Below are 25,531 nucleotides of genomic sequence, written 5' to 3' on the forward strand. Positions count from 1 at the left end.
CTGCCCAATTCCAATCCATAGTTGCGTGAATGATTATTATGCCTCTCCTCTTAGCCATCACTGCCTGGCTTCCTTCACCATCCCCATACTATCTGACTCTGTGTCCCTTTTTGCTACTTGTCTCTGAACTGTCTTTTCCATTTTCTCCTGCACGTTCTGTGCCTTATTAAAGGTGATTGCCACTTCATATTCTGCTGTCATTGTGGTCTTTCACAGCCCAAAGAACTGAATGTACCTGCCAATTTCATAAATTAATTAACCAATTTGGGTTAGATCACAGAGTATGAGTGGGGAAGTAATGTTGTCCAGTGAGGTTGGAAAGATAGTTTGGATCAGGTTATAAAGAGTGTTAAAAGGTAAACAGAGGAGCCTACATTTTATTCTAAAAGTAATAGGAAACTATTGGAGTTGGTTGAAAGGGGAAGTCATATGTTCAAATTTCTTCTAAAGAAAAGGTTGGCAGCTGTATGTAGGATGGACTGAAATGGTGGAGAGATTTAAATTAGATAGACCAGTTGCGGGAGGTTATTGCAATAATCTAGGCGAGAATTGATGAGGAGGCTTACACTAAGATGTGACGAAGTCTGTCACAAGAAGGGGTCAGAATGGCAAGATCTGATAGCTAATTGGATACATAGGGTGAGAAGGAGTGAGATGTCCAGGAACATGACAAAATTATGAATCAGAAACACTGGAATGATAGTGTTGCCTTTGACAGAAAAAGAGAAGGGCAGTGGTAAGATTAATGGGTTCATTTTTAGATATGTTGAACTTAAAATGTCTCTGGGACATCTAGTTTGAAATGTTTAATAGAGAGTAGGTGATCCAGGGCTGAAGCTAAATGGAAAGACTGGGGCTGGGGAAGAAAGAAAAAAGATATACATATGTGTGTATATCTAGAAGTATCTGTATACAGATAATACTTTAAAACCATGTGAGCAAATGAAGTTACCAAGAGTGGGTATAGAGGGAAAAGAGAAAAGGGCCTATAACAGAACCTTAGGGAGAGCCACACATTTAGGGATCATGATATGGAGGATGAACACACTGAAGTAAGAATAAGGAAGTAGAACAGGAAAGAGTAAGGTCATTTAAAACACTGAAGAAAGGGAATATATAGTAGGAAAAGGTAGTAAACAGTAGTGTCAAATGCAGCAGATAGATTGAGAAGGATTAAAGAATGAGAGAAGACCATTAGATTTAGTAATTAAGAAATCTTTGGTGACTTTGAAGAGAGGTATTTCATTCAAGTGATGAAGGTGAAAGCCAAATTGAAAAAACTTCATTTCCTCTTCCATCACACCCTCCTCTCTAGTCCCCTCCCTCCAAAAAGAAAAGATTTCATCAGTTGATAGCTAGTGAATATCTTTGAGCTTAAATAGTCTGGTCCTCTCAAGAGACACTTGTATGAATATATAGACACACTACATTTTTGTTTTTTAATATATATATATGATGGGTGGTAGCAAATATAACTGGTGTTTGGGTTATATCCTGCACTAAGGGGTAACTGTGTCTGTGGCAAAAGGGGGTTAAAATGACAAGATCTAGTAGCTAATTGGAGATGTGAGATGAGGAAGAGTGAGATGATATTTAGGATATATCCTTACACATTCTTTTGTTGAATCTGTGGCAGTTACTTTCTGCAAGGCATAGTTCTGGGAATTAAGGGTACCCAAATGATGAAATAGAATGTAAATGCATAAATTAACCATGAACTAGTTCATTGGAAGTTAAGAGTGAATTATTTCTGTTTGGGAATGTCAGGAAAGGCTGCTTTAGAGGGTAGTGTTTGAGTTGGACTTGGAGGTGTTTCAGCAACTAGAGATGCAGTTGTGGGGAGAGAAAAAAGATAATTTAGATGCAAGAAATTGTACAAGCATAGATACAGAGATGGCAGGGTAGGAAATATTAAGGAGATGATAAGTGGTCCAGTTTTTGTTGTTGTTTTTTATTAAAGTGTAGGGATATCCCTACATAAAAGGTATGATATGTATGGTAAACTTGATGGTGGAGGCTTCAGAATCCAGACCAGGAAGTTTGGATTTTACAAGGTAGAGATAGAACAGGAAGGAATGAGGCTTCTTGTCTCTGTACCCATTTTTGAGCAGGGAAGTTATAGAGATTAGGGGTCCTGTGAGTCAGGGAGAATGACTTGGGAGATTGGTAGGTGAAAAAAGTTGAAGCCTAGTTCCTTGTTTATAAAGTGGCACAGCTTACTCTTGCCTACTACATATTTTTTTTATTATTATTATCTTGTTGATAATCTTTTTTTAATTCTTAAGAATTACAGGGCTCTGTGACTCACATCAGTACAATAGCAATAGAATAGTCATCTTTAAAAGTTGAGCCTTTATTTTATGGATAAATTTGCAAGGAATAGGACCTCTCTTCTTGTGAGATAGAGTAAAGGAGAAGACAGCAGAATTCATGTGAGATGTATAAAGGAGGAGAGGGTGTCAAAAAGCATCTGTGACACAATTTGAGTTTCAGCCAATTTTAAGAATGAAAGCAAAAAGAAATTTAAACTATTGAGATACACAGAAAAATGTCCAGGAAATTCTGTCTTTAAATTGCTTTATCAGCATCAAGGGGGTAGGCTTGGGATGTTCTCGAAAGTGAGAATGAAAGATCCTTTCCCCAGTGTACACTGATAACTTGTTTAACAAGTAACACTATAAAAGCTCAGAAAAAAGAGTAAGCAAGCATAAACTTCTAAATTTAACTTGAATTAATAAGGTTTTCCTGGCACTTTTTTCTCCCTGAGGCATTTGGGGTTAAGTAACTTGCCTAGGTTCACACTGGTAGGAAGCGTTAAGTGTCTTGAGACCAAATTTGAACTCGAGTCCTCCTGACTTCAGGGCTGCTGCTCTATCTATCCACTGTCCTTTCCCCATCGCTTTTTCAAGTCTAACCAATTAACAAAAAAATTTATCATAACTTCAGAGTTTTATCCTGAATCCTCTTTTCTTTTACTTCTGTATTATTGCACTTTTTATCTCATCTCATCTCTTATGGGTTTAATTGTTAATATTAATGATTTTCAAATGTACTTAACCATCTCTAACTTCTCCACTCACCTTCTAGTTGAAGATGAGATTTTAATTGGGACTTGAAGGAAGCCAAAGAAACTAATAGACAGAATTGAGGAGCCTTCCAGGCATAAGAGGCAGCCAGAAAAAAGTGCCCAGAGCCAAGAGTTATTGTTATAGCAGGATTGCCACTGCCACTGTTTGTATACAAGACTGGTGGGACTGAGGCAATCCCACAAATTCCAAACCAGCTTTGGGGAAGAGACATAATCCTTATCTTCCCATTTAGTCCAAAGAAATTGAATATAGAATAAAGCAGATTTTTATACTCCCAAACTAATCAAATAAATCCAAAAAGTCCAATTAATTGTAACAAAAACAATTAACCAGTTAACAAAATTAATTTAACCCAGATACAAAATTAGGTAATTTAATTTCTAATTGTATCAAAGATTACAAAATGGGAGGGGGAAATAGTAAATTTAGGAGAGGGGCCCGAGTAGGTTCCAGAGTCCTTTATTGATAAATTGAAAATATGTTGACTAATTATATCTATCTGCATATATGAAGTGGTAGATGGTTGATATAATCTCTTTGTAACTAATTGAACTTTTTGGACTTGTTTTGGGGGTATAAAAATCTATTTTACTCTGTATTTGGGGTCTTTGTATTAACTAGGGGAGTCTGTAATGCCAGAGAAACTGAGGCAAGATAGAGATTAGAGAGTATTTAATAATTTATTTGAAAGGGAGAGATTTATTGGGACCAAATGGATCAATGGTTTGGTCCCAGCGCTGAATGATACTATCATCTTCAAGAATCCAGTAAACAATGTGTTCTCAATGACATATATACATGGGGCTCAGACTCAAGGGGCAGACCAAGGCAGGGGTGGAGTCTGGGTGCTGAGAGCAGGAATGGGACTCTGACAGGGTGGGGTGAGATGGGATGACATAATGGGGGGAGGACCCCAGAGATGGGGGAGGCATCTTGATAAGATGGTATCTGATATTCTGATAGCTTGGGTGGGGAAAGGCATTCTGATATTCTAAAATATAAGATCTGTTATCCTTATCAAATATTCTGATTAAGAGGGAAGGATGGTTTCACAGGACTGAGCAGAACAATTATACACTGAGGGAGAACAATTAGGGAAATTGAGTCAGGACAATAAAAGAGAACTGTGGCATAACAAGTCCACTGATCTAATCTTTTTGAATGCCTAGCCAATAAATCACCTATACTCAGATTGTTTCATTAGTTATTATTAATTCCCCATTACACATATAATCTCTATACAAGCAAAACATTGATCTCAAAGACAAGATGTGTAGAGAGAGCCTAAATTATATTGTAGGTCTCTAAGAAGAACACAACAGAACAGAAGAAACTTAACACTACAATAAAAGAAATAATAGAAGAAAAGAATTACCCAGAACTTTTGAACACAGAAAGTGAAATTCCGTTTGAAAGATGGCTTCCAGAAAAAAAATTCAAGTCTGCATATTCCACATGGTTAAATTTAAAATTTCATTTTAGAAATAACAAATTCTCCAAGTGATTGGGAGAAAAACTTTCAAATACAAATGAAAGGAAATTCAAATGATGCAAGACTATTCTTCGCTCCCTAGAAACTATAGTAGGGAATGGAAAAATGTCTTCCAAATAGCAGTGGAGCTCGGGATACAGCCCTGCATGACCTACTCTGCAAATATGAGTTTAGCCATACATGAAAAAGCTGGATAGTAAATAATAAAATATGTTGAAATATTTTTATAAAGGAAACCAGAACTGAAGACATTATTTGATTATCAAACACTCCAGAAACAGAAATGCAGCAGAGTGAATAAATGAAGCCAAAGAGAACAGCAGCAGCAGTGACAGAGAGACCAGTAAGAGATGTATTTCTAAATGTACACAGAGACAAGGGTGAAGACAGAAATCTGGTGGAGGTAACAGGGAAGATACAGACAGGGAACATTATGGTTGGATCTGACAACACCTTACATATGAAGGTGAATCAGTGGGGATTTTTTTTTTTTTTTTTTTTTTGGACAAAGTACATGAAGAAAATGGGTGTGAGGGTGGGAATTCAAATAGAGAGGAATGTTTGCTGTGTCTGGGTGAGGAGGGGGGAAAGGAGGGCAGACGTGGGGTGGTGAGGAAGACCTCTCTTTTGATGGTAGAAGGAGTTTCCACAGATGAATGTTCCTATGGGTGGAGAAATGGATGGTGAATGAAGGAAGATGGGAACCTTATGTTGACTGTGGCCTTGGGGGAGTTAGTGCTTGAAAAATCTACTCATTCTACTGTCCCTACCCCCTTTTCCCTGGGATAGGGGGAAATTGAAACTCCCAGGACAACTGTCACTTAAGGGGAATGGAGATACAGGACCCATGGAGGAGAGATTTTTAAGACAAATAGGGGAAATAAGGTATATAGTGGGAAGAAGGTCTTATGGAGCAGTGTCTTCTCTGACACCTGCAGTCATTGGCAATGTTTTGGGATTGAGGCACAATGACCAAAATTCAAACTGATGCATTTTCTAGATTGTTATGGAAGAGATTTATTGGATAAGCTAGGCAAAATGCTGCTTCTCTCTGCCATCTTGAATTTGATCCTCTCATTATAGTTCATAGATAGGCTTCTTGGCATCTGGCCTCATAGGTAAGATTCTCTGGTTCCTCTTGTTAGCTAAATTTGAGCCATTTGGGAAATCTTCTAATCCCACATTTCTTACCCCCTCAAATAGTACATTTCTACTCTAGATTGGGACGATAGTGTAGCAGCTTAAAGACTTTCCAAATTCTCTTCTTTTTTTTTTTTTTTTTTTTTAAACAGAAAAAGTCTTATCTGTGACATAGATGTATCACGGTTATTCTTAACTTTGATCAGATTCCAAAATATTTTATGAATGGAAAGGGGAATAGTATCAAATATTACATTGGTTCCTATCTTGGGAGATGTTTGAGGTCAACTCTGTCTCCCACTTCAGGCTGCTTTTTTGCTAGGAATACTTTCCTAAAAGGTTCATTTCTAAGTCCAAATTCACATCTTCTTTTGGAATTTTGTTGAGTATTACACCAATATTCTTGGCCTTACTCAGTTGAAAATTATTAATAACTTAAGTACATAATGACATACTTATTTTTACTGATAATATAAAGTCACTACTGTGACCTTCCTTGAACGTTAATTTATATGTGAGACTACTTGTACTTTTAGAGTCAGTTCTGTTTCATAGTTATCACATATTATATATTTGTGTATCACATATCTTACTGTGAGTTTCTTAAATTCAAGGACTAGCTGTCTTTATTTTATTTCTATCCCCTTCCCTGGTACCTAGCTTAGTGCTTTGCATGTATAGAATATTTACTAAGTAGTTGTTTAATGAGTGAATATATTGGGTGATAACAGTTTACCTCCAAAAATACTTTGATAGACTGACTACAAGAAAAGAAATTTAATGAGACATAAATGACAGAGTTTTTCCCAGATCCATTTAAAGCTTTTTGAGCTTCCTAGTTCTGGCCTGAATTTGTGTTTGGTAACATTTGAGAATCAAATCTGACTAGGATTTGAGTAGAGCTTGCTTAACTTGGTAATTAAACTTGGGGGCAATTAGGTGGTGCCATAGTGCATGGGTGTTGGCTTAGAGTCAAAAAGCTGAAGCTTCCTTATTTCAAATCTGGCCTCAGACTTTTAAGTGGGAAAGTCATTCAACCCTGTTTGCCTCAGTTTTTCATCTGTGTAATGAGGAAATGAAGAAAATAGCAAAACCACTTAAGTATCTTTGCCAAGAAGATACCAAATAGGGTCAGGAGGAGTCAGACATGAAATGACTTCACAGCAACAACATATAATAATCTCAAAATAATCCCAAACACAATTAGAGGGAACAAAGAGATTTCTCTTAGATTCTACCATTTTCTATTTGAAACTTGAATGGATAGTCTTAAAGGTCATGAGTTCCCTGACCCTGAAGATACCAAGGCTAGATAGCTAATAAGTGGGATTTTGTGGATGAGTATGTTTATTCCACATGAATTTGGAGCTGATCGCTTTTAGATTCTAGGGTTCTTGGATTCTAATACTGATTCCAATCATTCTGACTCTGAAAATTTATGGTTTTGAGATCTTTCAGTTAAAGCTAATGGTATTTCTTAGAATCTAATACCGGGCATATACTTAGTATATTGGATACATTCAAATATTTGTTAAATGAATGAATAAATAAGATTTGTAACCCACTAGGTTTTGGAAATCTCTTTCAAAATGAAGTTAACATATTGTCTTTAACCTAATTTTTAATTTCTTCAAATTATCACCATTGTTTCCAAAAATATGTTTTAGAAAAAGAATGTTTTTGTTTATTTGTAAATAATGTGTAATGTATAACTGTTTTTATTTGCTTTTGATTTGGAACTGAATAGTAAATTACTGACCAAATTGCTTTGCTAAAAATTATGTTTTATAGTAGCAGCAACTCTTAAATTTGTTCTTTCAGTTTAAAGCATTTCATGTGGGGGGGAAGAATTATAATTCACTGTTGTCTCTTTTCTTACACAGGGCAAAAAAGAAGTGGATGCTCCAGAGTCAACTCTTCTGGGAACAATTGCACCTACCTTAGTGACTTCTGAATGTGACCCAGAAGTTATTATTGTGGGATCAGGTGTACTTGGATCTACTTTGGCTGCAGTACTTGCCAGAGATGGAAGAAAAGTGACCGTAATTGAGAGAGATTTAAAAGAGCCTGATAGAATAGTTGGAGAATTGTTACAACCAGGAGGCTTTCGTGCTCTTAGAGATCTGGGTCTTGGAGGTAGGTATATATAATGCTAAGATTCTAACTTTTCCCATTGTAACTTGTGGACATAAAATTTTTTGTGTATAGCTGCTTCATAAAAAATTCTTTTAATTGAATTAAATTCATTACATTTCAGCTTACTGAAAACAGGCAATAATGGTAATACAAAAGGAGTTGTTAATTTGGGGAGATGACAAGAAGTTTTTGAAAGAATGATTTGAAGATACTTTCTAGCCTCTTTAAGTAGAAAAATATTCTAGATAGCAAGTTTTGTTGTGAGCATAGGAAGAGACATCAGAGATTCTGAGCAAATAGAATTAGTATATAGTGTTGACTTTCAGTTCTCATATGGATATTAAAAGTACTTAATAAAGGCAGAAATAAAGAGGAAATTGGTATGCCTGTTTTTAAAAAGGTATACATTAGCAGTCCTTTTTATGGTGGCAAAGAACTGGAAATTTAGTGGATCTCCATCAGTTGGAAAATGGCTGAATAAGTTAAGGTACATGAACGTTATGCAGTATTATTGCTTTATAAGAAATGATCAGCAGGATAATGTTAGAAAGGCCTGGAGAGATTTAAATGAACTGATGCTAAGTGAAATGAGCAGAACCAGGAGATCACTGTACACAGAAACAAGATTATATGATAATCAATTCTGATGGACATGGCTCCTTTCAACAGCCAAGTGATTTCGATCCAATGGTCTTTTGTGATGAAGAAAACCATCTGCACCCAGAGAGATGATTGTAGGGACTGAGTGTGGATTACAACATAATGTTTTCACTTTTGTCATCGTTGTTGTTTGCTTGCTTTTTTTTTTTCCCTTTTTGATCTTATTTTTCTTGTGCAGCATGATAATTGTGGAAATATGTATAGAATATTTGCACATGTTTAACATATATTGGATTACTTGCCATGTAAGGGAAGAGGTGGAGGCAAGGAAGAGAGAAAAAAATTTGGAACACAAGATTTTGCAAGGATGAATGTGGAAAATTATGCATATGTTTTGAAAATAATTTTTTTTTTAAAAGGTATACACATTGCTAAAGATCCACCATATCTATTTTTGTGGAGACATTAAATTTTGATATAAGGAGAAAAGTTTGAAAACCATCTCAAGCTGGGTTTATTTGTATGCTTATTTTGAAATAATCTATCTTGAGGAAATTACTTTTGCATTTATAGTTTTTAGGATTTCCAAAGGTGCTAATGTGCTAACTGATTATGTCATTAAAATAGTCATGTAATACAAAACCTGGAAAACACAATTTTAAATTTTACTAGAATAGTGAATAGCTTTGTTGCAGATATCTTAATCTGTAGATTTACAAATTTTAAGAGGAGTTATGAATATTTATAATGATAGAATTTTCTGCTTGCCATAGAACACCATGGGCTGTGTAAACTACTGAGAGCTCATTTTTAGAGTTCCAGTATCTATCTTTTGGTTACCCAATATAAAAATGACTATTTTGAAGTCAATAGGATTACAATCTGGAAGGGAGCACAAGAGTTTTATGTTTTGTAAACTTCCTTATAAAGAAACTGAGTTCTCAAAAGGTGAAGAAATGTTCCATGTGCAGTAATAGAGGCCAATTTCATACCTAGATCTCTTTAACTCTTACGTACAGGAATTTTGTCACTGTTTCCTCCTATTTACTAAGGAAATTAACTGCAGGCATCATAAAAAAGCAATAATCTTGCAGGTAAGAGAGTAGAGCAGAAAAGGGGTTAATCCTGGGGGTCAGATTAAAAGCAGAAAGTGTCAGATTTCTGCTGCAAGATTTAAGTCATGTTCATAAAAGTTATCCATGGATCCAGTGAGGTTTAAGGAGAGCAAATTTATTTATCTGTTCAAATTTGCAATTTTTGGTGTCCTTTTGTGTAGAAAGAATTAAATTTATCGTGTATGTTTAAAATTAGAAGATAAGGCCCTTGAATTTGATTTTGTTTATGGAGAACTTATATTGTTTGTTTTCTGCTTCTACCCGATTTTAAACTGGTATTTTGATGCTTCAGGAGTCAGATGTATTTGCCTCATGTAGAACATTGCTGGTCTCAGTAAATCTGCCACTTAACTTAAGAACAAAGAAACCTAAAATCATTAAAGGTTTTTTAAGGTATCAGAAAAAGCACATGTTATATTGGAAAGATAAGCAATGTGAAGTTAAATGACCTATGATCTTCTGTTGTGTAAATTTGTTCCAAAAAAATAGTAGCAGTGATTTCTATGTTACTAATTTAACTTTTTTTAAAAGTTGGGATATTACTTTCATTCTGTAATACATTGTGTGTGTGTGTGTGTGTGTGTGTGTGTTCCATTATTGTTTATTCTTTACTTGTCACTTAATAAATGCATTTCTGCCAGAATTTCTTACCCTAAATACAGAGAGGCTTATCCTCGCTAGATTGACCATTTGATGATAAGTTCTTTGACCATGAAATAAAGAATAATACAAAACGATTTTCATTCCTTCTGCTTCTGCAGTGACAATGGCACCGTGTTAGAAAAGAGAGGAAAGGCAGCTAAGAATCATAGTTTTTAGATAATCCATTAATTCAAACTTGGTTGTTGGTACTCTAAATGTAACCTAATATTAAATCTAAAATAAACCTAAATCCAAGAATCTTGATTTCATAGAGTTCTTGCTGTGTGAAATAAACAAAAGGATGATGAAGCTAAATAGAAGGATGGTTTACAGGTTTCCCATGTAGGATGACTGCTGAAGTTTTCTTAAAAGTTTAAGGGGTGGTGGAGACTTATCTGGCCCAAAGGCTGTATAATACCTGCAAAATCACTTGGTCAGGCACTATTATTAAGGTGATCACAGGGGACAACCATTTCCCACTGCTTTAAGTTGATACTTTTGTATGGTCTACTAAAGATATTTTAAATAACTAAATGGCCCTTGGCAAAAAAAAAAAAAGTTCCCCATACCCCTGCTTTAAATTTAGATTCTATAATTCTTGGTTGCTGGAATTAATTTTATCGTATGTCCAAAACCAACAAAAACATTTTATGAGAAGTTAGAGTGTTTTTAAAGATTGTCTTGAAAATAATTTCAGATTATGAATCAATATTTCTTCAAGTCCCAGCTAAAATTCTATGTTCCACAGGAAGCCTTTCTGGCTTCCCCCTTTATTGACTGTTTTGTTGTTTATCTTGTTTATATATAGTTTGTTGTTCACAGTTGTTTGTATGTTGTCTCTCATTTTAGTTTGTGAGCTCCTGGAGGACAGAAATTATTTTTTGCTTAGGAATAAAAAGGCAAAGATCTGTGGGTTACAGAGAAACCTCATGCCTAGAATTACGACTCCTTTCTCTGGAAAAAAAAATAGACATTGAAAGATGGGGTATTTATTGAATAATACACAAAAATTAAAAGTGATTAGCTAGCAAAGATCAGAATTATTCTAGTGTCTTTTAACATTTAGAATATTAATGAGAAAAAAATTGCCAATGAAACAACTCAATTCTGACCAAATTGAACATGAAAGTTCAGTACCAAGTAGAAGGAAAGGACATAGGCAGGACATAGGCAATTTCATATATAAGTTTAACCAATGAAAATCATCTTAACAAAAACAAACTAAAAAGCACTTTAAATTTGTGGAACAGAGAACTCATGAAGACATCACCAGTGAAAAATATGTATGTTTCAAAGATATAGAACTATCCAGAAGAGTAAAACAAATTTAAAGAGACCTTGACAAGAGACTTAAATGAGTAAGTCATCCTAAAAAAAAAAAAAAAAAAATGTTCATTGAAGAATGAAATTTAGAAGAAAAAAGAAGGAAAGGATTTGCAAATATTTTTATAATAAAGTTCTTTTCATCATCATCAAGTTCCAAATGTGCTTAGAAATCTGTTAGAAAGGGCACTAAAAATGAAGAGGGGGAAAAAGCTGAATTAGGCCAAGTGTACACAGAATAGATTTTTATTGGAGGGGACACAATTAAAGGCATTGAGAATTGATTTGTAACTATCTAAAGGGAGAAGAAGAAGATGCTGTAGTCCTTGAAAAAAGATCTTGAGCCTTATTAATTTCCAAAAAAGATGACTGAAAAAACATTAATTGCTAACATTAAATACCATTTTCCCATCCACTTAAAATTTTTTTGAGAATTATCTGCATATGCTTCAAGGGCATTGACAGTGAGAGAATTGGTAGAGAAGAGAGGATTTTTCACACAATTATCTAGAGAAAACCACATTTTTATTGTTAAACAATTGACTGAAAGATGTTAGGGGATACAAGATCCCACTATGGTTGTTAATTATTAAAAGGATTCTGAATTCAGTAGTGCAAATTCCTGTTTTTCCAACCAGGTGCCTCCCATATCAGTGTTATTCAAATTTATTTGAAAGGTATAACGAAGGATATCTTGTTTGACCTTGTCCTAAGGCTCAGAAAAGGCATTAAAATAAAAGACCTTATTTTTATCCCCTCCATACCACACATCTGTTTAGTATAAGTATTTGCATTTACTTCTGCAATGTGTTATATTTACCTATACAAAATGTGTGTATTTTCTTCTTCGTTAGAATGAAAGGTTCTCAAAAGCAGAGACTGTTTCCACTTCATTTTTGTATCTTTAAAGCCTAGCCCAATTCTGGTACATAATTTGTGCTGAATAAATGTTTATTAATTGACTGAGATAAACCAATATTGCAATGACAGAGGAGATCCTGTGTAGAGTCTTTAAGTTGAAGAGAATTTTGTGGGTGATGAGTTTCTCAAGAAGCTCCTGCCATCATTCTGGTTACATCAACCCTTAGAACATTGCAGTCTCCTAGAAGAGATCAATAGCCATTCACAAGAGTTCAGCCTAACTGTTGCCCAGATTATGACAGTATAATTAGATGGATCATTTTTAGAACTTATCTTTTGTTGTGGGTTCAATTGTGTCTGACTCTTTGGTGTTTTCTTGGCAAAGATACCAGAGTAGTTTGCCTTTTTCTCCTCCACCTCATTTTACAGATGAGGAAACTGAGGCAAATGGGGGTAAATGACTTGCCCAGGATCACCAGGTGTCTTGAGGCTAGATTTGAACTAGAGAGGGGAAGGTACCTCTTTGTTAAGGACCATGTGTAAGTGAAGGGGCAGATCAATTCTCAGAGAGCCTCCACTGCTGTAAATCATAACATCTGAAGGAGTTGCAAATCAGGCTTTACTGACACAGATGTTCCTTGTGGATTGGGAATGAAATAAATTGGAGGAAAGAGGAGAGAGAGGTCAGAGAACAGCAACTGCCTCTCAGTCTCCTTGTACCATCATCATCCTCTCACATGAAGAGATACGTTCTACAGCTCTGAGTTGGACCTCCAGCAGCCATTGGCAGGTGGCTCCTGTATCACAACACCTCGTAACTCCAGGCTTTGCCCACTGTCCACCAGGCCATTTCTACGTATAAAATGTAGACCATATAAAATGTAGACCAAGCAGAGCTGTGCTCATTCGACCCTCGGCAGATTCAAGCAAACTTCCAGATCTCTGGCAGATCCATTTGAGCATTTGTAGGTTTTATATCAGCAATATAATCTGTGTCCCCTCTGGAGTGCAACTCTTCAAGGACAGAGAATGTCTTAAAACTTCCTTTGTAAACCCCTCAGAGTCCTTAGCGTGGTAGCCCCAGAGCGGGCACAGCTGAACTTGTCAAATGCGATTGTTTCATAGATGCAGTGGAAGGCCTTGACGCTCACATGATCCATGGCTATGTGATTCACAACCAAGGGTGCAGGGAAGAAGTTGAAGTTCCATTCCCACACTCACCAGACAAAGAGGTGCAGAGTGGCCGAGCATTTCATCATGGACGCTTCATCACCAGTCTCCGGAAGGCAGCTATGGCAGAACCCAAGTAAGCTGTAACCGACAGTGTTTAACTTTGGTCACAAAGACTAGTACTTACTACTACTGCTACTAACATCTGGCAATCATTTTGAATTCTCTTAAGTGATTTCTATGGCAGATATCATAATCTACTAGATCTGCTAGTGAAAATCACAGCCCTTCTAGACCTTTTCATCCTGCATAATTTTTGTGTTTGTTTTTTTTTAAATAAATCCACTATTGAGTAACCATCCACCCAATGTGCTAAAGAACTTTGATTCTTTTAATACCTAGGAACTAACAGTATATCATTTAGGTTATTAAAGGCATATAACATTAAATACAGTACAATTTATTTTTCAGATTTCATCTATTCTTGGATTCATGGATCTAGATAAGAAAAGGGATCTCAGAGGCTATTTAATACAACCTCCTCATGTTGCAAGGGAGGAAACTGAGAACCAGGCATAACATAGAGAATTCTCTTTTGAGCAATAGTAATTCACAGTAATGTAGCACTTTAATGTTCATTTCCCCCCAATATCTTTATGAGGAAGATGGTACAGATATCATTATTCCCATTTTGTAGATAATGAAGCAGATTGAGAAAGTCACTTATCCATGGTCATTCAACTAGTAAATGTTGAAACAATAATTTGAACTCTGGTTTCTTACAAATTCTGTGCACTTATTGCTGCCTGAAAAAAAAAAAGTTAGTTTCTATGCATCATTATTTTAAATTTTAAAATATGTGAGATACAAGATATTAGACAAAAATCATATAAACTAAATTCCTAATTAATTTTCATACTCTACATTATGTATTTTTAAATAACTAGACTACTAGGCTAGAAAAAAGGTTTTGGTTAAAGTATGTCATTTTTATATTTTTCTTTAGAAAAGTTGAATGAAATAATGTTGCTTCTCATGTCTAGAATTCCAACCCTCTATATAAATAAAATCAGGTTCTAATGAGTTAGAATGGGAAAGTGAAAAGGAATTTATCAAGACCAACCTGTTTCTTAGAGTGTTCATTGTTTTAAAACAGTAAAAATCTTTTTGTTTTTGTTTCTCTTTCTGTTTTTTCTTTAGTACAAAGTACATTGAAGGAGTTGTGATGAAAATGCTAGAGGAAGATGATGTTGTGGTGGGAGTTCAGTACAGAGATAAAGAAACTGGAGATTCAAAGGTGAGGTTTATCAAATACCTCTTCATAAAAAAGATGGTAAATACTTTTTTATAATAAAAAGCTCATGTTATTCACTTCAGATTTTTATTAGTCACTTTTTAGTATTCTCTGGGCACTAGAGGGTTCTGGCCATAAGAAAAGAACATATTTTAAATTGAAACATTAATCATGTGTCATCTGTATTTTTCCTTCTAAAATTATGAGGCTCAAAAAACTCTTGAAACAAGATTTTATAATGATAGTGAATCTGAGATCAGAAATGGATTGTGGTAGAGGAGTTGGGGAAACTGGATTTTTTTTTTTTTTTTTTAAAGGAAGGGTAGTTTTTTCTGTGCTTCTTTTTTAGATGTACTTGTTGCCATGTCTTCTTTTCTTTCCTTTTCTTTCCTTTTCTTTCCTTTTCTTTCCTTTTCTTTCCTTTCCTTTCTTTCCTTTCTTTCCTTTCTTTCCTTTCTTTCCTTTCTTTCCTTTCCTTTCTTTCCTTTCTTTCCTTTCTTTCCTTTCTTTCCTTTCTTTCCTTTCTTTCCTTTCTTTCCTTTCTTTCCTTCCTTTCCTTCCTTTCCTTCCTTTCCTTCCTTTCCTTCCTTTCCTTCCTTTCCTTCCTTTCCTTCCTTTCCTTCCTTTCCTTCCTTTCCTTCCTTTCCTTCCTTTCCTTCCTTTCCTTCCTTTCCTTCCTTTCCTTCCTTTCCTTCCTTTCCTTCCTTTCCTTCCTTTCCTTCCTTTCCTTCCTTTCCTTCCTTTCCTTCCTTTCCTTCCTTTCCTTCCTTTCCTTCCTTTCCTTCCTTTCCTTCCTTTCCTTCCTTTCCTTCCTTTCCTTCCTTTCCTTCCTTTCCTTCCTTTCCTTCCTTTCCTTCCTTTCCTTCCTTTCCTTCCTTTCCTTCCTTTCCTTCCTTTCCTTCCTTTCCTTCCTTTCCTTCCTTTCCTTCCTTTCCTTCCTTTCCTTCCTTTCCTTCCTTTCCTTCCTTTCCTTCCTTTCCTTCCTTTCCTTCCTTTCCTTCCTTTCCTTCCTTTCCTTCCTTTCCTTCCTTTCCTTCCTTTCCTTCCTTTCCTTCCTTTCCTTCCTTTCCTTCCTTTCCTTCCTTTCCTTCCTTTCCTTCCTTTCCTTCCTTTCCTTCCTTTCCTTCCTTTCCTTCCTTTCCTTCCTTTCCTTCCTTTCCTTCCTTTCCTTCCTTTCCTTCCTTTCCTTCCTTTCCTTCCTTTCCTTCCTTTCCTTCCTTTCCTTCCTTTCCTTCCTTTCCTTCTTCTTCCTTCTTCCTTCTCTTCCTTCTGATTCCTTCTTTCCATTCCTTTTTCACTTTTCTTATTCTTCTTTACCTTCCTTTAGCAACTTCCTTTAACTCTTTCTTTCTTCTTATAATTCTGCTTCAAGCATTTCTTAAGATCTGATCTTCATGTTTCCTATTGGAGCCTAATCTTGGATCAAATGCTTTATACAATTTGAAAAGACTATCTTGTCAAACAATTTTTTTTTTTAACAATATTTGATGATGAAATACTAAGATATACTGTAAAATAATGCTTTCTTTCAATTTTAGACAATTGTCTAATGATCTATTTAGGCTTAAATGTATTTATTAGCAAGAATCACTCATGACATGATTTAAGATGGTTTTATAACATAGTTTAGAAAGAAATGATCCTTAATCTTGCTAACAAAACAATTTTTTTTGCTTCTAAAATCATTAGAATGAATCACTAAGATATACATTCATAATAAGGACTTGAATTTTGAATTAAAAATGTTTATGAGATTTGGTGTCACTTTAGGTTCTAGATGTAATTTGACATAGAACTCAAATACATTGAATATTTGAGCAGATCTTATCATTATTAGAAATCTGTCATCAGAAACATTGTGTATTGTAAATCCATTGTAGACTTCATTATGAGTAATGAAGATTTATCACAAAAATTAATACTACTTATTGTAAAAAATTAAAGATCTTTGTTTTTTTTATTACTAGTTTACGATATTTAAGCAATTGCTGACTCATTTCAATCTGTCAATTCTAATACCGTTTGCTCAGTTAGAACTCATTGACCTTGAATTCGTGAGAAATGCCAAGAGACTTAAGAGATTATATGATAGAGAAAATTTATCCACAATTACCTGGTAAGAAAAGAATCTTCTTTCTTTTATTACAGTTTGATAGTTATTAGGCATGCTCAGTATTCATTGTTCTCTAGAGTACCGTTTGCTCAGTTGAAACTTGAGCCTATGTAATGTCTATTTCATTCAGAAATTCTTAATTTGGGAAATATAGGGGGGAAAAATCAGAATTATTTAATTAAAAGCGTTCTTTACTAACATCTAGTTCACACCTCTAGTTTTATGGAGCAGGAAATGGAGGTCAAATTTATGGTTAGTTTTGAATAAATGTGCTTTAATTAGTTTTGAGGTTTTTTTGCAGGAGAAAATACAATTTTGTCAATACCTAAACATGTAACAAATCGTTTTAAACAAATTAATTAAAAGTGACTTTACCTTTTAAAACTAAAACTTCATGGAAATAGGTTTCTTTAGGGAAAAATTAAGTGAATAAATTTAAAATTCTTCTTAAGATTTAAGGCTAGGAAAAAGTTTAGAGATTACCTTGCTTTACAGATGAGGAAACTGAAGAGCCGTATCTAAGGAGCAGGTCTGGGATTTGTACCCAGGTTACCTGTTTTCCATTTATTATAAAATTAAAATCCCTAATAGATATTTGCTCTTGTTCCAATTACTGTGTTAAAATTTTACTTTTAGTTTATTCTGTTGACAGATAGTTGCATTTTAGAAAAATCATATGAAATGCCAAATTTACCCTTCCTATTTTTACACATATAAAACATCAATAGAGTCTATGATTCTCTCTGTTGTCTTTCTGTCTGTCTCAATTAAATAATGTTTCTTTTATTTGCAAACTTTCTGTAGTTATATCACTATAGTGACTCTCTTTAAAGCTTGACACAACATTGTTCAATGTTATTTCCCTTGAAATTTTTTGTTTTTATTCCTCCAGATGAATTTTATTACTTTTCTAGTTTTATAAAGTAATATTTTGTGATTGGTATGTCATCAAATAAATTAAGCAGTATTGTTATTTTTTTTTTTGATTGGCTCAGCTTAGGCCATTAACAATTAATATTTCCCAATTATTTGGGTCTATATTTCTTTAAAAAGATTTTGTAGTTGTATTCATATAGTTCTTGTGTGTCTCAAGTATCTTTATACATTCTGTAGTTATTTTAAATGGCATTTCACTTCTGCTGGATTTTTTGGATAATATACAGAAATACAGACTATGTATGAGTTTATTTTATGTTTTTAAACTTTGAAGTTTCAGTTAATTTTTAGTTGCCTCTAGGATTCTCTAATATTTACCATCATCATATACAAAAAAGTAGTATTTTATTTGCTGTTTGTGCTTATTTTAGGTTTTTTAATTTTTATTTATTTATTTATTTTTTATTGATTTGTTGCTATCACTAGCATTATCTATTTAGGCTTTTAAAAATTCACAACTCAAAAGACATTAAAAAGGTTTTAAGTATTCCGTGGGCCAGGTGCTATACCAGGCACTTAATATTATAAAATAGACAAACAAAAACACCCAAAGTAAAATAATCTCTTCTTAAGGAACTTTCATTCTGTCAAATTGTCCTCAGCCAGCTAAACAATTTTGATTTTTGTTAAAGTCTTTTCTTTATATATCTTTATCTAATTGCCCAATTTTTCTACTATTAGTTCAATTTTTCTTGTCCATAAACCATATAATGGTCTACCATGAATGCATAGGCAGGAAATTATAATTTCATAAGATTTATGTGGTATGGGAAAAATTCTTGAGCTTATAGGGATGGAACTATTCCTTCTCTGATCATTTGGCTTTCATAATTCTCAAACTGAATTATTGCATATATCACCCCCCCCAAAAAAAAAAATTTTTTTTTTTTTTTTTTTTTTTTTAATTGAATCAGAATTAGAAAACTGGATATTGTTATTAAGGAGTATGTAGATTTCTCCTTCATTTTATAGATGAGGAAACTGAAGCCTAAAAAGGTTTGTAATTTTACAAGTTAGTCATGTATTTGTATTCCTTTAATTTATGATAAAAATAGAACTAAAGATAATCTTTGCCCTCAGGAAGTTTACATTCTAATAGGAAAAGGCCATCCAAACCTCATTCCTCTCCTGGCTATACTCTATCCCTCCTCTTCTTTGCCCAGCTGTTCATACAGAAATCTCAGGCCAGCTATGTCTCTTTGATTGGATGGCTTCTCACAAAGCTTCACATTTAAAGAACAAGCCCAAACCAGCTATGTCTCATTACTCAACAGGCTGCATTCTGGACTTTATCATTGACTACTTCCCATCCCACCCCATTCAGCTTCTTTTTATGGGTTGTCTTTTCCCGTTAGAATGTAATTATGATTCAATTTTTAAAAGAATCTTTTAAAAAAGAAACTTTTTAAAAATGTCATTAGTTCAAAATGCAAGAGTTCTTCTCAGGTTCTGTATCATCGTCAATTTTTCAGTTTGAATATATGTTCGAAGTTGTCATTCTGCAGTTTTGTTGTGGATATATTTAATTCTTCCTTTGAAGTCTATACAAGGTACTTTATGACTGTCATATGGTTTAGGGAATTATTTGATAAGAAGTATGAACATTTGAAAGTGAAATATCTTAAACTGATATAAATATGTCTATTTTTATTGCAGAGTATATAAAAGAACCTTTCCTTGAGGGAGTTCAGAATGAACGTTTGAGGTCTATGCCTGCAAGTTTCCTTCCTCCTTCACCACTAAACAGAAGAGGTATAATTCAGTAAAACAGATTTTAGAAAATAGTCAGATGACTAAATGGGATGTACTTATTAAATGTCTTTATCTAGCAAATTACTCGTATGTATTAATAATTAAGTGGAATTGAACTGCAGTTACTCATCTCCAGATTAGTTTAAACATTCTTACAGTAAAGACATTGCAGAACAAGAAGCAATAAGAAGTAAGAGTTTGGGAGGTAAAACCTGATAGATTTCAGCAGTTCTCTACCACAGCCATTTTTCTCTATTTCCTTATTTTTTTTCCCTTTCTTAATTGCTAGCTCTGCCTACTTTCATTATGGCTTTTCCTGCTTTGTCTTAGGACAAAGTGAGAAGCAGAAGTGGGTGGCATTTTAGACAGCAGGAAGGAAAAGAGGAAATGTCCAGAAGTGGTTGTGAATGTCCCTTATCCTGTGTAAGAAGAATATTAATAAGCTGAAGACTCAGCTCTTAATAACAAAATGGAGGTACAAGTTTAGGTTACTCTGTTAGGTTCTTGTCTGCATCAGAAAACTTGTGTGGAAGGAGAAAAATTAAGCTTAGATTCGGTTGTTTTATTCTGTTCATATAGTTATCCAGAGGTAGATTGATTTAAATTTTATCATTAAGTATTAACACACCATTTTAGTTAACCCATTATTTTCCACACTACTTCCTCTCCAGCTCTGGATATTTCTAATCAAACTTAACTTTTTAAGATTTCATCTTATCTTACAATATTGTTAGTTTATTATCAGAGCAAAGTTTTTTTGGGGGTACTTTATTTTCTCTTTTTAGGATGTGATACACTACTTTAGTAATCTATTTTTATGAGGCCTCTTTCAAAGAGTATTGACTTTGAATTGTTGAAGATTTTTGACTGCTAAAGTTAGGCTAAAGCCTAATATATAATGAAAACGTATCATTAGTTCTAAAAACTTATAATTGAGAATCCCTATTGTTATGAAGCATGGATTCCCACATGCATATCCTTGTCTTCAGGAGTCTGATTGTATAAATAGGCTCAATAGACTTAATTGAGCAAAAATATTCTGGTATTCTTTGATTTGAGGTGTCCCTGTAGTTTTCATTCACTAAAATACATTATTGAGTTATAACAGATTATAAAATGTTTTATATAAAATAATAATGTGGGTGATAAATTCTTGAAAGTTGACTAAAGAAATTTCACTTGTAATTCTTAAAATTTTTTCTTCTATACTTTTCTGTTTTCTAAGAGCAGTTACTAAAGATGAACAGAATAGTGATGGTAAAAGGTTATTACAGGTGATCATTTCTTTGTTTCTTGGGGCAGGTGTTTTAATTTTGGGAGATGCCTATAATGTACGACATCCTCTTACTGGTGGGGGAATGAGTGTTGTTTTCAACGACATAAAAATATGGAGGAGACTGCTAAAAAACATTCCTGACCTTTATGATGAGAGAGCACTTCTCCAGGTAAGCGGTTTCATCCTGGTCTTCAGAGAAACTTGCTTTTTCTGGGCATTTCAGGGATTTTAGAACCATTGTGTGATCTTTGTTTTGTATATTCTGTTCCATGGTAAAAGAGATTTGTATTTTCTTAATGCCCTACTCAAGAATGACTGTAGGCACTGATATAGTCCCCACTTGTAGAACCTGGATGTGCTGCTTTGGTTGCTTTAATTCTTCAAGGCCTCTGATATGTGCATTTTAGGAGATTGGGTTTTATACTTAATTGTATAGAACTCTTTCATTTAATAAAGAGTGTAAATCCATGGTTATGAGTGACAGCCCAGCTCTAGAAGTGATTGGAATTAAATCTGTTGTGCCATTAGTCAGAGATAAACAACATGTCCTCAGTTTGGGGGAAAATAGAAATTCACAATTTACTTTTCTTTTTCATTCTTACATTATAAAAGATCCACTTTTTTTCTTTTTGTAGGCCCAAAGTTTATTCTATCGGTCAAGAAGAAAGTCACATTCATTTGTTGTAAATGTTCTTGCTCAGGCTCTTTATGAATTATTTTCTGCCACAGATGGTAAGTGACTGATTGTAATCATGGAATGTTAGAAATGAAAGAGCCTTAGAGCTCTATCATAGGCCTCATTTTACAGGTGTGTAAATAGAGACTTTTTCTTAAATGATTTGTCCAAAGTTTGGTAACTCAGAAATGGCAACTGAGTCTTTGCTCCCAGCAAAGTTCCTCCCTCCCCCCAATACACTTTAAATGTAGCATCAGTCCTTTGATTAACATAGGAAATGGAGAAAAATCCTGTTATTCTACAGATTTTATGTATGGTGGGCTACATCAAGCCTCCTAATGCAAAATGGTACTCTATGATTGTGATAAAAGAGCAAACTTGAGAGATGGCCCCTGTGTTGTGTTATTGCTCCCCCTTTTCTGAGTAACTCTCCGTGACTGTCCAGCAGAGGAAAAAGAGAAAAGTCAGCTTCTTGGAGATGGGTATTATTTTTGAATATGTAATTGTATTCTCAGTTCTTAAGACAATGTCTTGTATATAGTAAGCACTTGAAAAGTTTTTGCTAATTTGAAAAAAGGAAATTTCTTCTTCAGAATCTGAGCCTTTGGTTTTCATTTTTCATTCATTTTTTGGAGTACCTTTTTCACACTTTGTCCACTGCAGGACAGAAAATGCTTTTCATTAAGCACATAAACATTTTACCTGTAGTGAGAAGCAATCTTTGAATAAAAACTGTGGACTGAATAGGTAAATTTCAGTTATTCTGTATTATAAATTTGTATAGGTTTAATAGAACATTAATCAGTTGCCTGCAAAAACTATAATTTCCATCATCCTCTCATATGGTTGATTCCTTTTTTAGACATTATTCTTGGGGTCACAATTTTCTTTGGTAGGTTAACCCACTTTAAAGCTGCACATTTTCTTTCTCTGTATCTATCTAATCTGTATGTCTTTTTTCTCATTTCTTTTCTCTTTTTTCACCTTTCTTCCCCCATCTCCTTCAAAGAATAAAGCTCTTTTCAGTTTAGGACCTAAGTTTGCTTCTCAGGTTCAAGTTAAAATTACTCTGAACCTTGAGTAGCCTCAGAAATTCCTAGATCTAGTTGTTCTGTTCTTTCTTTATCTGCTTTCCTATGAGGTGGTAATCAAAGTGTTTCCAGTCTTTTGCTTGTCTTGATTTTTTTTTTTTTCTATTCTGAAACCATTTGGGTCTTTATATCTCTATTCTTCTCCCCTTAACTCCTCCAGCAGAAGTAGCCAGCCTTATATCTGAGTCTATAGTCTGTCTCTACTTTCTGGGGAAATCATATTTTTAGACCTTGTCTTACCTCAGAAATAGTTCACACAGCAGATTAGTATATGTACAACTCAGTGCTTATTCAGTTTCTCAGTTCCCAGCAAGGCATGTCAAATCTAAGATTTTTCTTCTTGTAGCATTGTGTGGATTAAAAGTCGACCTCACAAATAATTCTTTAGAAAAATAATTGGATCCTTGCATAGCAATTACATTCTAGTGATCTTGGAAATGAAGGAGAGCTTATTTTGATGAACAAATGGTAAAAGCCTTTTTTATAAATTCTTATCTGATAATGTAGATAAAATTTTCAAGAAGAATGGATTAGAAAAAATGTGAGTAGGAAATTTTTTGTATCAAGTCTTGATTATAATTACATTACATTCTAGTAAGTTATTATGGCTCATTTTTAGCTTTTGAATATTATTATTGTGTTGATTGATACATGAATGTTTTGATTAAAGATAATTTTTAAATCATATTATAGAATCGCTACATCAGTTAAGAAGAGCATGTTTCTGTTACTTCAAGCTTGGTGGACAATGTATTACTGGTCCAGTTGGGTTACTCTCTGTGTAAGTTGTATAAATTTAAATATCACCCAAAATAATCATTTTATGGTTGATTTAACCAGATTTAATTATTAGCATAGGTTATGCATGATGTCCGGTTTTCTTGATCATACCTTTTGGCTATGTTTTTTGCACTTAATACCTTCATTAGAAGGATTGAGAAAAAAATCTGTGAACATCTGTTATGGTGAAGGTTTTAAATAATATCTATAACAAATTTGAAGATTTTTGATTACTTGTCATTTAATCCATACAATCCATTGTGTTGTTACCATCATCACTGGGTATTTTTAAAATAATTATAACTAGTGGGTGGAATCATGAAAAACAGTATGAATGCTTTAAGTACAATTATTTCTAAAAATATGTTCCTTTAAAAATTGGCTGGAAAATGAAATTGTTAACCCTTTTTCACGAATTTAAAAGTTTATATATATTTTAGAATTTATGTAAAGTTGTCATAGAAAAAGTTATCTTTAAGGGTCTATGCCACTTAGCTGATTGAGGCCCAACTCTCTAAGAAGCTTTGTCCTATCTCCAACTGTCAGGAGTCACAGAAGCTGGGAACCAAAAAATTATTTAAATTGTAAAAGAATTGCAGTGTTTTTTAAAAATTGGGTTTCCCAAAACAAACCAAGTGTCCCTATCCTTAAGGTAGGAAAAAATGCGCAGTGCTAAAAATTCTTTGAATTGGAAGAATAGCTGATCAATTTAAAAGATGCAGTCATAGTTGGTATCTTATTGAATTTTTAAAAAATAACCCTAAACAATTTGGTCTTTCTAATATGTGATTTTTATTGTTGTTTTTATAGATTGTCGCCTGATCCCCTGGTGCTAGTTGGACATTTTTTTGCAGTTGCATTGTATGCTGTTTACTTTTGTTTTAAGTCAGAGCCCTGGATTACAAAACCACGAGCCTTTTTCAGCAGTGCTGCTGTCTTTTACAAAGCTTGCTGTGTCCTGTTTCCTCTCATTTATTCAGAAATTAAATACTTACATTAAACTTAAGGGAAGCCCATTGGAGAATGAATACATGGAATTCACCAAGCCTTAAGAGACTTTTGGGAAGACTTGTACTGCTGAATGCTATATCATTACTAAAACACAGACACGTGGACAAGATGGGGGTTAATTTGTTTTTGGTCTTCCTTGTGTGTGTAAACAGTTGTAAATAAATGTTTTGCTTTGTGATTAAAATGAAGATTATTAGATATCTAAGAGAAATGCTTGTTAAATCACAAATCAGTCTTATGTCCTGATAGTGAAAACATGTTTTCTTTTGGGATCCATGATGTTTAGTATGTGAAAATGTTGACTATGCAAATAAACTAAATGAAGATGGAAATCTTATGTTTTTGCTTCTTTTTATTGGTGTTTGCATCTAAGTCTCAAAAAAAAATGGCAAAATGTTGGTGTTTTCCATAGACTCTAAATAGTGTAAAATTGGAGATCCTTGAAAACTTTTGTAGGAAAAAAAATCTTTCTAGATTATTTCTAATCTATCCTGTCTATTGCTTATTTGTATTGGACAAAGTCACTGGACAAGTCACTTAGCCTGTGTGCCTTATTTTCCTCATCTGTAATAGGTGAGTGAAGGAAATGGCAAACCACTCCAGTAGCCTTGAGATCACAGAGAATCAAATTTGATGGGAAATGTTTTATCAATGGCACAACTCAGAAAAGTCCGTTCTGTTTCATTTCTCCAAGCCTTTTTTTTTTTTTATGTGTAAATTTGGTAATTGGACTAGATATGACTCTCCCTCTGCTCCATAATGTGAGGAGGAGAGTTTATGAAGAAAAAATACTTCTGCCTCTGAGGTGGGAAGGCAATGCAATACACAAGTAATATGCTTGAAAAGGAAAAACTTTATGGAGGAGAAGGCACCTGAGCTGAATTTAAGATGGAGAGTTGGGAATATATTCCAGATATGGGAGAATGTTATGGATAAATACATGAGCATGGGAGATGGAGAATACAATCTGGGAAATAACACATGGCTCAGATTGGTTGGCATGTAGTTCTCATGAAGGGCCAGCTTCATTTTCC

General features: G+C 34.1%; 1 protein-coding gene across 1 annotated transcript in view; it reads left to right on the plus strand.

Annotated features, from left to right (window-relative positions):
• SQLE (squalene epoxidase) overlaps positions 1–24,834 on the plus strand; it is a 36,387-nt gene extending 11,553 nt beyond the window's left edge. Inside the window, exons 2-11 of the mRNA XM_031947294.1 lie at positions 7,605–7,857; positions 13,524–13,704; positions 14,769–14,911; positions 16,743–16,754; positions 16,922–16,978; positions 19,568–19,663; positions 20,966–21,108; positions 21,575–21,671; positions 23,400–23,487; positions 24,297–24,834. Of these exons, the coding sequence (XP_031803154.1) occupies positions 7,605–7,857; positions 13,524–13,704; positions 14,769–14,911; positions 16,743–16,754; positions 16,922–16,978; positions 19,568–19,663; positions 20,966–21,108; positions 21,575–21,671; positions 23,400–23,487; positions 24,297–24,486 (1,260 nt within the window). The 3' untranslated portion in view covers positions 24,487–24,834. The remainder of the gene's footprint in view (positions 1–7,604; positions 7,858–13,523; positions 13,705–14,768; positions 14,912–16,742; positions 16,755–16,921; positions 16,979–19,567; positions 19,664–20,965; positions 21,109–21,574; positions 21,672–23,399; positions 23,488–24,296) is intronic.
• The last annotated feature ends 697 nt before the right edge of the window (positions 24,835–25,531 follow it).

This window comes from Sarcophilus harrisii, chromosome 1, assembly GCF_902635505.1.
Source record: "Sarcophilus harrisii chromosome 1, mSarHar1.11, whole genome shotgun sequence".
Classification (NCBI taxonomy): Eukaryota; Metazoa; Chordata; class Mammalia; order Dasyuromorphia; family Dasyuridae; genus Sarcophilus; species Sarcophilus harrisii.